This window comes from Rhyacophila brunnea, unplaced genomic scaffold (assembly GCF_057557595.1).
Source record: "Rhyacophila brunnea isolate RB1 unplaced genomic scaffold, BYU_Rbru_1.0 scaffold_17, whole genome shotgun sequence".
NCBI classification, from domain to species: Eukaryota; Metazoa; Arthropoda; class Insecta; order Trichoptera; family Rhyacophilidae; genus Rhyacophila; species Rhyacophila brunnea.
In genome coordinates this window covers 2,955,971-2,969,534 of record NW_028232827.1, presented here as the reverse complement: position 1 = coordinate 2,969,534, position 13,564 = coordinate 2,955,971, and the positions used below count along the sequence as shown (strand labels likewise).

The following is a 13,564-nucleotide window of genomic DNA, read 5'->3' as shown; positions in this document are numbered from 1 at the left end:
GAAGGTGTAGGTACTAAATAATACAAATTAAGTTATACATACTGATAATCCTTCCACCAAGAATTTGATTGACCAGATACAGAACATGATTCCAATAATATTGATATTTGAAAGATTTGATTATTATAATATGTGTTTACTTATATCATTTATTTTCTTTTCTTCACAGGATGGCTCGGCGCCCGCCACTTTGTCACCTTCATGCTGTTCCTGGGCATGGCCAACGCTTACATCATGAGGACGAACATGTCCGTGGCGATCGTGGCCATGGTCAACCACACGGCCCTCAACCCCACCAACCCGGAGGAACCCGTCAGCGATAACTGCGGCTACGATGTTAACACCACACAGGTTGGCCACCACTGTAGTACCACCAATTCTGCACATCGTCGCACCATTGGGGTCTTTTTTATAGCAGTCGCACGAAAGCCTTGCATTGTCTGTGTAGAAACGACTGTGTCCGTGCACTATGGTAGTATTAGTTTGGAACATCAAATAAAATTGATTAATTTGATATAATTTATATAGAAATGAGAGGAATGCTGACCAACATAAACAAAATATGATTGCTTCTCTATCTTATTCCGAAACGATTCCCTACGGCCTGCGCCTCATACCGCCTATGCCATCCATCAATACTTTGGCAGACAGGAGTTTAGGTTATTCATGACACAGTAGAATGAACTAATCAAGTGTGTCTCACCTTCATGTGGTCCGAAAGGCTCTTGCGACATGCATTCTACGAGTAGCATTAATTGATGAGCATTTATATGGGTTACAGGTACCACTGTGATTTTTCGAAAAGAAATTCCGTTCCAGTTCAAGTTCGAGAGCCTTTTTAGCTTTTTTTGCAGATTTTTTTTAAACTTCCGGTTCCGTCGGCATTTTTATTTTTCCGTTGCAACTTCCTTTTATTATTTTTGCCTAGTAGTAAGTAATAGAGATGATTAATTCTCAAGAAAGGATTCTCGAAATTTTTGATAATTTATTTCTCGAGATTTCACCTTTTACAACGTTTGAGACTTTCACGGTTGTTTTTATCGTAATAGATTCTTAGGTTTCCACCGCGTGTACTTCTTACTTCTTTCCTAGACGTTTCGGGCTCGTTGTAGAGGCCATTATCAAGAGATATGTGTTATGATGAAGTGTAGTGAAGGTGTAAGAATGCAAACGTCGCTCTAAGAATGCCAAAAGGAATCTGATTAGCTAAGAGCAAACGTTGCTCAAAGTAATGTGTCACGCGTGATCACTTATTCAAAGCATTAGAAATATTTTGATTTAGATTGTAGAATACGATTGTCAGGAACTCCAATGATAATAATTACACATATTTCGCGTGCCGTCACTGTGTACTTTTTGTTTTCTTTTGTAAGCAAATCGTTGCTATGGTAATGCAGTGGCAACGGATGAAAGGGGCAAGTCCGGTCGACCTTGTTTACGTAGATAACAGATACACACGTCAATAATAACGTATTGATGATAAAACAAAATAATCATATTAATGAAAAGAAATTGAGTTGATTAGTTTAACTTGACTGGTATCATGTTATATAACAAATATTATAGATATCAATATACTATAATATTGAATGAAATACTTTGTTTTGCTGTTATACAATTTAATCTAGAAGAAGAAGAAGGTTTCTGAGAGATAAGGCGCTCATAGTGCAGTACAAATTTGTGTCTAATATCAAACGTCTTATGAATACTTAAACAAAATATGATTCTTTTATATATGCATTTACGTGAAATGTGGATACTTAACTAAATATTTTAGTTTCGCGTGAAGTCCAATGTTTTTTTTTCTGTGAAGACCAAATTTAATGGCACTTAGTACGGTTCTCACATCAAAACTCGTCCGCCTTCAATGTGTCGAATACGTCGATGTGACGACATCGTTATTCAGAAAACACATGTTGCCAAATGCGACTTTTTAGTTTGAAAAATACATCTACTATTGCAATCGACAAGTTGCATGCTTCTCGGGCTGCGAGTCGAAGACGCCAGGACGCATACAAAAACACCTACGAATTGGTCATTCCTATACCGGCTCGCCGATCGCCGCATCCAAATATATATACGTTTTGAAGATAACGAGCGACTGTCGCTAGGTAGATTTGCTGGTCTTCATATGCAACACCGGATCGACGTTCTTGGGAAGTTTAATTTATGCCAATATGTTTGAGTTCACGTGGCTTGAACATATGTTCCTGAAGTTACCAAAGATTAAGCTACCTAACTTACCTCGCCCTGCAGCGATGCTACACAAGCGATCTATGCGCTGCTGGTTTCACTGGGTTAGAGTGTTCCAATGCTGGAGCGTGATAGGGTGAAATAAATAAAGTAAGTTACGAAAGGCTACTTTGTCACAGGCCGCAGCCACCGAAATGAAAAATGATTTTTCTTTATCGTTTTGTATTTTCGCGTCGATCGGAACTAAGCGATTTTGTAAGGCAATTTAAATAATAGAGTGACAATTTTCCGATGTTCTAAGAAATCTAATAACAATACACCGTAATGTTGATATTTCGTCTAAAATATATTGTTCTTCTTTTTCATTATCCTCCTACCTACGCATCGTCATGTATTTGATACCATGGTGAATAATTTAACCTTGTCTATGGCTCTATTTAAGTGCTGATCGCATGCGATCATCACGTAAAATCACTCCCATTTGAAGATACCTACATTCAATTAGGTTGCGATGATTGTATAAGTAAAATCACACCATAACGACGGTTCCTACTAAGTCACAATTAGTGTTATTTAGTGTAATAATTAGTGGGTTATAGTTCAGATAACAACCCATTTTCGCATTCACATGTCGGCAACACTCCTAATTTTCTGTGCGCCGCTTTTCTGCCCCCCGCATTATATCCCCACGTGAAACCCATCCCTGTATTGAACATCAAACCAGTGGATTTTTGCTATCTGTGATAACGTCTAGTGTTTTGGAAATTACGAACTGCTGAATTAATATAAATATATTTACAACTCGTAATAGGTAGGTAATAAACTATTTTTTGTATAGTCAACAAATAATTCACAAGATTTAAAAATGTAACTTTCTTTATTGAAGATACATACCCCGAAAACACATCATAGACATACTCTTCATTAACTTATATTTAAAAAAAATCTAATGATGTATGCTCGTATAAATAATAATGTTGCTGACCATCAATTAGCAATGATAGGATTACTCCACTGTCGTGTATGAATTCACATTGTCTGGGCGAATAATAAACAGTAGAGTTTCAACACATGCAGTTCCACGTGCTTTTAAATTATTGCCGCCTTCAGTCTCGACTAGTCCAGTCACTGTGGAAAATGCCCATTTGCATATTCTGCGAATTGATTTCAATTAATCTAATCAGTTAAATTACCAATTCTTTATATTACGTTACCTACCGGCATTTACCAATCGTCTGTTCGCCAAGTGTCTCGGTTTTTTTTTTTGTAATTGGTTGAAAATAAGGGGTGAAGAACCCTCTTTGAAAAGCGGCCAATAATAGGTATCACAGCAAAATCGAGAATCAATAATTATTCATATTTTTTATAATGAATGCTCAAGGAACGTCCTAAAACCCCCCTTTAAATTGATATTTAAAAAAAAATCGATTAAAACGATGGGATGGACATGGGACTCCCATGAACGAATGGCATACGAGGTCAGAACTGAAATGAGCAAGGATTTATTTTAGCTCTAAAATATTTATTTTAATTTTTCTCGTTTCAGTATGTAGAAGGTTTATTTTTTCAAGACTCTATCCCTCACGGTTTTCTGCCTCTCGCAAGGCAGAGTGAAGCCTGCCCATGTAATCCCATTCACTTAGTCTCTTCATTTACTTCGCCTTCTCTGGAGGTTACCAAAAACCACCTGTCTCTCCGGGTTTAATATTGCCTCTACGTGATCATCTCTCCCATGGGTACCTCAACTCAACGTCATGTAAATTCAGTCAAAGCACATTTGAGTGCATGGTGACCTTAGTCTTGGGTAACTGCTCCTGAGTCATTTCCATGATATTTCACTACCAAACGTAGGGTCTCGTGATACGCCCGATTAAGATCGGGTGTTGTGCGGGGCGGTTGTGGTTTTGGTGAGGCCAATTAACTTCAATGTCTCTCCAGGTTATCCGGTCCGAACAATATGTCCAAAAACTGCAGAATGCGTTCCTTTGATTGACTCGTTCGTAATGAAACATGAAGCATTCGGCGCCAACACCACATTCCAAAGGCATCAATTGCATTCTGCTCCCTTGCCCTCAGGGTTCCTTAACTCAACACCATACCCAATTAGGTATATCACATTTAGTACCTGCAAAGTTAGATTTTTACAAAGTAACGCACATCTTGAAGTGCATCCAACTGAAGTTTTTTTTAATACGGCTTTCGAACATGAAAAGATTAGCCATCTCTGCCGAACGCCCACTACGCAGTCTGATGAGTGATGAGTTGATGACAATTAACTATTACTCAGGTAAATAAATGCTCTGGTAGCTTGAATGAAGATTGACATCGGTATTTTAATATAATTAGAGTTATTAACATTAATCATGCATATTTTTATCATTGTCTTTTTTACCGATGTTGTCATCATGAAATTACGAGTTGCACTGTTTAGTACGTAATTAGTTAGTATGTTTAGTACATGTTGTTGATTTTTCCAATCAATAATATTTGCTCAATGTTTTATCCATTGGCATTAATAGCTATATCGGGGCATTCTGTTACCTGGAAAATCTCATTATTTTGTTAATTGGAACTAAACTACATCGTCCACATTATGAGAGGACAAAGGTACAGCATCCTCTGACTTGCTATCCAAGGAAAGATCAATGGTAAACGTAGCAAAGGGCGACGTCATATTTCGTGGCTGAAGAACCTCCGTGATTGAACTGTTCCGGTTATCATATTATAGCAAAGATGGTGCCGACGATGGTTGACCTCCGAATTTGCAATGTATGTGACTCAGTGGCGAAGGGTGGAGGTAGGACGTTAAAATCCGACATAAATAGTCCACAATTAACTTTGTCAGTCATACGTCTTTGTTTTCAATGAATTAACTCTACAATTTACAGGTGGTGTGGGTTAGTTTTTCTTCTATTCTGTCGGTAGTAAACTTTGTATGCATATATCAAAGCTTCTATGAAGACAGTTGTTTTCGAGACGTACATCAGTGGTGATTTTATGTACGCGGGGAAGCCCGGCTTTGGATGCCCCCTTTCGAAAATATTGTTATTTTGCCATTTTTTTTAACAGTATTAATCTATTTCACTGAAATTGTGAAAAATTTGAATCGTGTGTCCAATAGTAAGTCAGTGTTTCCATCTCTGATGATTGATAATACTGTGTGGTTTTGTCAGTTTATCTATGACCATACACCAGAAAAGTTCACCACATCCGTTGAATATAATAATAGAATATTGATAGACATAAGTTTGAATTTCACTGATACCTTTTATGGATATATTGTACATACTAAATTCTTCATACTGTGGTAATTTTTACTAATGCATTTTTCCTTACAAAGGATAAAAATGGGCACCAAAATTACCGCCCTCGGTTCGGTGTATAATTTAAATACTTAGAAATGATTGTGAATCATCGCGATTCAAAAATAGATTACGTAAATTAGGTACCTAGTTATAGCGTTGCCAAATTGTGTAATGTTCAGGAAATTCTCAGTTCGACGTAAATTGCTATTAAAAGCATTAATTTTATTGACAGAACCCGTGTTCGGTGTTGCCAAATAATTATGACACGATTCGGCCCGCCAATATTGATTAATTTGCATCTATTTTAGACAATAATTTATTATGATTTGAACATTTTAAGTCACTTATAAAATAACTATAGATAATTAAATACCTGTTATATGCGAATATTTTGATAAATCATTGGATATCTGCAGCTATAGAAGGTTTTTAACTATTTGTAATGTAATCTTAATTCCAAAAAGAAAAAGGTTTTAGAAAAACTGGTGGATGCGAAGGAGGTAGGAATTAGGATGTTTAAAACTGTGCCCCGGTATTATTTTATTTAGCATTACACCACTGTATACTAGTGGCGGAGGGTGGAGGTAGGCTGTCAAGTATTTGTTTTCATTACTACAAATTGCAGATAATGTTGGTTAGTTTTTAAAATTCAGTTAAACACTGCGTAAACGTTATTACGAAACGAAAACAAAAACGTATGACTGAAAAAGTGTGCACTATTTTTGTCGTATCGCCCATGGCATACCCAAACTATTATGGTTTGGTAAGGCAGGGTTTAATTGAATTTTAAAAACTAACCAGCACCACCTGCAATTTGTATTTTTAGTTCAATGAAAACAAATAATTATGACTGACAAAGCTTAGTTTGGTCTATTTATGTCGAATCATAACAGCCCACCTCCACACACGCCACTGCTGCATACTGGGCTCTCGAGTACAATAATTATGTTATATAATAATTTGTTAGTGTTTTACTTTAAGGTGCGTTTTCATTAAACTAATCGAACGATCGCTCAATGACATCGGAACTTTATAACAACATTATTGAAGGTCGGACACCTAGATTAGCTATTCTTTCAACACATGAAGCGCCTAGTTTCAAAAGCCCCTAAAACGATTTTAGGTAGTTTTGAGAAAAAATCACATAAAAATCGTATTTTTTTTTAATTCGTTACATTCTGAGTAGTTTGGCTTTCCATTTTAACGGTATTTGAAAAGCACACCCAACCATTTTAGCGGGTTTTGAAATTTACCCTTATTTTTGATCATGCGTATTGACGAATTTTGGCTTTTTTTTAAGTTCAATCTTTGGCCATCATATAGGTCACAAAAATATCCATCTAACTCATTGATATGATCTAACCACATAATATCGAACTCAAAAGTTTGCAAAAACCGTTTTAGGGGCTTTTGAAACTAGGCGCTTCACATATAGTTCATCCATTCTGGAACCGGATATGGTAAACAAAATATTTTCGGATGTAGTGGATAGTATGATATCAGAGCGACAGGATTAGCGCGCCATTTATTATCTCACTCGGTTAGATTGTCTGATTATCTGAATTAGCGGACCGTGGCGGATTAGTTGATTAGGACGGTGACAGACTAACTGCATAGGTACTGCATTGTCTTTGAATTTCATTGTCAAGCGCCATTTTTTTTATTCAAATTTGATGACGACCTCCAACAGTAAACAATAGATTAATAATAAATTGATCGCAATAACATTGCCGTTAGCCGCGCAATATCACAAATCATAAGTTTGTTATACATATTATTGTGTTAACTTTGGTTGTTGTTTTTTTTAGATAGTACCTACATCAAGTATATCAAGTTCTCCACGGCACCACGGTCCATTCTGGAACAAAAACCCTCCACCGCAATTAATTTCTCGCTACTACATATTCGTTTATCTATAAAATATCTAAAATTATGACATTGAACCATACATAATTTTAGATGTTTTATAGATAGAACCACAGAACAGATAATAAATAGAATACCGATAGGCTATATTCAATACGCCGCATGTTGATGCAGGCTTTTGAATGTGTGAGTGTCCTACCAAAACGAAGCACGCATTATGCACGTGCAATAGTGTGTGTAATACACCAATATTAAATGAGCGTAGATGCATAAACAGAGAGCAGTTTTCAGTATTCGACGTAAAACGTATTCTTCATACGTGTGTAAGTTTAACACGGATTCTTCCTTACTCGAGTCGGTTACCTGCTATCGCCTTACCCGTTATGTATTTCAGTTCCCATTATTTCTGAGTTCCCTGGATAGAACAATATGTTTTATCAATTATGGCTTGGAATCGACAGGGCTTAATGAATTTTAAAAACCTAGCCAACACCATCAGTAATACGTATGCTTAATTCAACAAAAACAAATAAGTATGACTGACAAATTTTAGTGTGAAATATTTATATCGAATCATAACAGCCTACCTCCGTTCTTCGCCACTGGTAGCATGTTACACCACACCCGGTAGGGAAAGCCAGTTCCCATTATTTTTGTGTTCTCCGGGCTGTCTTCCGTGCGCACAAACGAGGACGGATGAAAAATCAGCTTCTGCACTTTCTTTCAACTAAAATGACGCATTCTAGCTATGTGCGGGGAGGTACATTAAGTTCTATATTGTGTTTTCTGAATACCAAAAAAATCATAACGCAACACGTCGACATAGTTGACGTGTTGAACTCGATACTAGTTTAGATGTGCGACACGGCTAAGACTTCGCCAAAACTTTGTTTACTCTAAAATCTAGTAACTAATTGTAGGAACATTGCGCGAAATACTGAAATATGATGAATGACTTCTTCTTTTGATCGTGATACGAATCTTGTAAATCTGCCAATACATTTGGCAGTGCCAAATAATAAATATGATGGCAGCAGTGCACCGGGTGATGAATGATTGCAAGTTCCGACTTAATTTCAAGGGCTGGATGTATTTCGTAATTATTTTGAAATCGTGGGATGTGACCGCCCCGCTAGCCAAACTTTGAACTTTCTTAATGAGCTGGCGCCAAAAACGAGAAATGAATGTGTCGCCATATTCATACTCACGTTTTTCCGTACATACGTACTTCCGATTTTTCTCATAATAAATGTTCTGTCGTGTTTTATAAAAATTTGGAATTATTGTAGTATCTCTGCAGGGCCTTTAGGTTAATTGGTTAATACAATATATCGGGGGCCCAAAAATATTTTAAAACATGCCTAAATACAATAAAATATGATATACATATTTTTTAATAACACGCTTTTTCATTTTATTTCGAAAAATACTTAATTTGACCAAATGGTATTGGTGTTTTTAATTCGCTGTAATTTCTTTATTTTTCAGTTCCTGGGCTACGGCCCCTTTAGCCATAATAATATGGTAAAACCATGCATGTTTCTTTGTTTTGTTTACTATGTTCTATTTTAAGAAGATCATAATATGGACCTCCATGGTGTGGAGGCTGTATTACCTACCGATTTTTTGTTTTTACGAGCCTCTTAAGTCTTACTCAACCTATTAGGTCCATACTCTTCATCCAAACACACATTAAAAATAACATGTGATTTTTTGCCAGACTCTGGATTCGAACCCGGTACCCACAAGATTATAGGCCCGACATGTTGCCTCTCAGCTATTGTGGCGTCATTTAATAATTAGTTAGCTTCAATTGTACTTCTAAGTTTATCAAGCCGCAAAAGAGGCTGCTGATGTTTACTTACTTTACCCTGTTGCGCCCCAGCATTGGAGCATATGGTAATAACAAGGCCGCGTCACTTTAATCGATCCATCGCTAAGTTTCACATCCACGCCACGTGAGACTTAAAGCACGTAGATCGCTTTAGTAGCACCGCTGCATGGTGAGGGAAGGTTTACGTTTACGCATATAATATGATGAACTACCTCCTGCGGGCCCTGCACCCTAGAGGAGTTTTATTACATAATATGCATTGCACAGAACAGATAAATAAATATAAATGTAAAAGGCATTGTCATTGGCCAAGGTTTAGAAGCAGGGTACTTTATGGCGGTCAGGACTATAATAAAGCGTGCCGACTGCCCTCAACATTGAATGCACATTACATTTACGTGACAAACTTTAATTGCATATTATTATTAATATAACATATCGTCGGTGTTTTGTAAAAAGGGCGAATCGAAAGCGAATGTACTTAAAAACGATAATCGACTAAAATTAAATTAATTAAAATTACGAAATAAAAAGCAATTAATGTGACATAGGCCTTTTATAATATTATATAATAATACCTATTATAATGACAGTATTCTTTCTAAGCTTTATTATAAACTTGTTAGATATTTATAATCATCTACAGGTAAAAAACAAATAAATGTCAAAAGTTAAAAATCGTCCTCCTGTAAAGTAGCATTTTGGTTAATGCGCCCTTTTTTTTTACAAAACACCAACGATATTCTTGAACACATGTTTAAGTTTATCTCTACATTTTCCACATATGAAGTCTGTAGCCTAATATACTACACCCATTAGGGTAAGCCAGTTGCAATTAATTTTGTGTTCTCCGTATACATATTTAGTAGAGAAAATAAAACGTTAAGTAATTATCTTTTTAGAGTGGGATTTTTTCGCGGTTTTTTCGTTGTATCCTCTTTTTACTTTGTATATTTGAATTAATTAGCGCGTCTCAGTTAATATTTGAACGATTTCTGGCATACCCATTTGAAAATTCCTAGTGCAAACATTCTTCAGTTTTAAACAGTCACCATCTTTATTGTCATGGCAAACTGTAATATGTACCCGCAACTATTTCCAATATTTACTTTGACGCGGATTTGCATAATCTTATCTATAGATATATTGTATTGGTAATTTTAAATATACTTATATAATATACTACTGTTTATACGCGAAGAATGACGCAGGAGATGTGCCGTTTATTTATACGTTTTATTAGTACCCAAACAAGAGAATAATTACTTATTTAAACTGGTACTACCTTTGTACTACATTAATACTATTTACTTTTAGACACATGATTTTTGAGTCGTAATACTTAGTTTGTCATTGGTAGTTATTAAAACCTTCATCCTCTCGTTTTTTAAAACTGATAGGCAGACAGCCACCGTAGATAATTTAAACTTGAGGATTTTGTATATTAATTATAATTACATTACAAAACCACTACGTGAACGGATTATTAGGAACATTTATTATTTTTTTTGGCGGAAACAGTTTATCCCATGTAGACCATTATATTATTAAATACCTTTTTTTCTGTTGACACAGATACTTTTCGATCCAATAATAATTGTTGTTAATTTAAAGTTTGATATTTTCATACATTTCGATGCATCATTAACACACACTGAGATTAGGTTAGGTTAGGATAGGTTGGGTTTGGTCTAAAAAGAAAGTTATAAAAGGTCATACGGTCATTTGCGGCACTATTACCACATTTTTTAACAATTAAAAACAGTGGATACATATAAATTAAAAAATGAATTATTATAAAACACTGAAAAGGGGGCTAATTAAGAAGTCCAGATCAAGATACATTTGTATGTAAACAAAATAATATTCTAGCGTACGAAGTGGAATATTTTGTAGCGTTCAATAATTTTCTGAAAATATTAAAACGTGTTTGATTATTCTTTCATAATATACCTAATATGTGTGTCGTATTTAACTCTATAACGTAAATGAATTTAATATTTTCGTATGAATTCACATACTAGAATGCAATTTACCTATAAATTTTCCACTAGACGAAATCTCGAGTATTTCGCTAACTGGTGCTGCGTACCGGTCTGCTCCTATCCATTTCGAGCCCTGGAACATTGTATAAAAACTGTTTACATTTATTTCTATAAGAACATTCAAAATATTCACGTACAGATAGATACATCTACGTAAAATTAAATAAAGTTAAATTTATAGTACCCGTTGCTAATGGTCGTCTTGTTTGGGCGGGATTCGATCGGAGGAGCAGTGAAGACTACATAGAACTGCTATGATGGTTTTATTAATCTGTGCGTACTCTATAAATTTTATTATATGTGACGTGAAACGCCACGGAAATATGAATTAAAATACTATTATAATGATACATTAGTAATGTACAATGTTTACATCACATACGGCTGTACTGCATTCGAAACAAACTCTTGCATTTAAACGGTTTAATGAAATTTATCACTAAACTCATGTAGTAATATGCAAGCAGTATATTAATAAAATGTTTTTAAATCTAAATTAAAAATCGAATAACAGATGGCAGTGATTGACAAAATCATTTATTACCAATATACTAATAAGATTAGATCTTTTAGATCCCAATGGAATGACTTGATGTTGCAGAAATAATCAGTGGCATTTTATAGCCAATTATTATTGTATAAAATAAAATTGATTTCAGCATCCATTGTTAAGTTTTATTATGATTGTTTTTTTTAATATAACAAATTAAATAATGTGACATTTTGATAAAATGAGGATGCTTGAATCTATTTTATTTTGTTGTAAAATTCTTTACTATATCTTACCACCTAAGTGTAAACTGTTTTTTTTCAAAAATAGAATATGAATTAATAATATGAGACTTTCAATATTTAATGCATACGTCACGGCAGGCATCACACAGGTGCAGGAGGCACCCGCCTAATCACCAGCAAATTCGCCAGAAAGACTTTTATAATCATCATAAAAATTGCCTGCGACACAGCTTTGGCATTTATATTTTACGCTAAGTGAATTTGATTCGATGATGATCAGCATGTTAGCTTGTCGTGGATCCATAAAATGAGGAGAATTTTCACCCAAACCATCCAGCTTTAATTTGGACTTGTTAACCGGGTTTATGGAATTGAAAACCCATAATCTACCCGAATACAGCGCTGATCCTGTGATCATGGAACCGTGGCGTATCAATGTTTTTTTTGTCTGGTTTTTTTTTAGTAAGCAATAATGATTAGTACCTACTGCATGTTACCTACTTGATTTTAATACTGTCGACCGAGGGTATTTGACTGAAGTTGAATTTAAATTCTAATTGATGAGAGTTGCCTATTATTCTATAATATAATATATATATATATATATAATTACCATGGAATAGTATAAAACTTTCATAACTTAGAAGTTACTTTATAATATGACAAACATATACCTAGAGCTTGTGATTTCTTGAGAATTCTCGAGAAATTGTCATTATTACATAATTACATTTTGCTGATTTTTTCATTATTAATTATTTAGATCTTCTGGTCAAAAAAATTACCATAAATTTTTTTTTTAAATTTTCGTGTAGATTGAAAGCCAAAACCTTTCCGCTCCTGCGGCCAAAAAAAATTAACTAGGAAAATTAAGAAATTCCATTTTCAATCAGTTGAGGCCTTTTTTTAACGATAAATGAAAATTTTTTAGCCATCTTAGCCTCATGACAATTTCTCGAGAATCTCATTGGTGTCTAGAGAAAAATAAAAAATTAATTTTTCTCGAGAATTCTCGATCAAAACCTCTACGGCCACACCTACCATTAACATTAAAATAACTTAACATAGTGTACTGAAATAGGTAATAACTGGTGAACTTTCAATCATGTATTTAATCATCTATTTGTTTTATAGGTGTGGATTTTAATGGTTTTCCCGATCAGTAGGCTTTCTCCATCCATCTACTCTACATCATGCGATATATGCACTCATCCTCGATTCATCAAGATAGTCATATCATCATAATGTATTTCAAATATATATATATGTCAATATAACAGAGACTTATACCTACATAAATAATGTAAATGAATAATGTGTTGATATGCTAATATGAAGTCCGAGGATTGGACCGGTTGGCCATTACGATTTTGTTTCTGTGGGGGTAAATATCTCACTTTTCAAAAAGTTTATGGTGTCTTACGGTGAGCGAGAAGGTTTCTATTCATAAAGGATTGAATACGGTAAATTTAATCATAATAGAAATCACGCGCACTCTAGTGCACACCAACGTCTGGGGAAGATGCTCCTGGGACACTCTACAACATCGAAGTGTACCTAATGATCATTATGCCATAGTATATATC

General features: G+C 34.9%; 1 protein-coding gene across 4 annotated transcripts in view; it reads left to right on the top strand.

The window, feature by feature from the left end:
- Picot (putative inorganic phosphate cotransporter protein picot) overlaps positions 1-13,564 on the top strand; it is a 221,731-nt gene that overhangs the window by 195,749 nt on the left and 12,418 nt on the right. For all 4 annotated transcript variants that reach the window (XM_085944302.1, XM_085944303.1, XM_085944305.1 and 1 more), the window contains exon 2: positions 170-351. In XM_085944302.1, the coding sequence (XP_085800428.1) occupies positions 170-351 (182 nt within the window). The remainder of the gene's footprint in view (positions 1-169; positions 352-13,564) is intronic.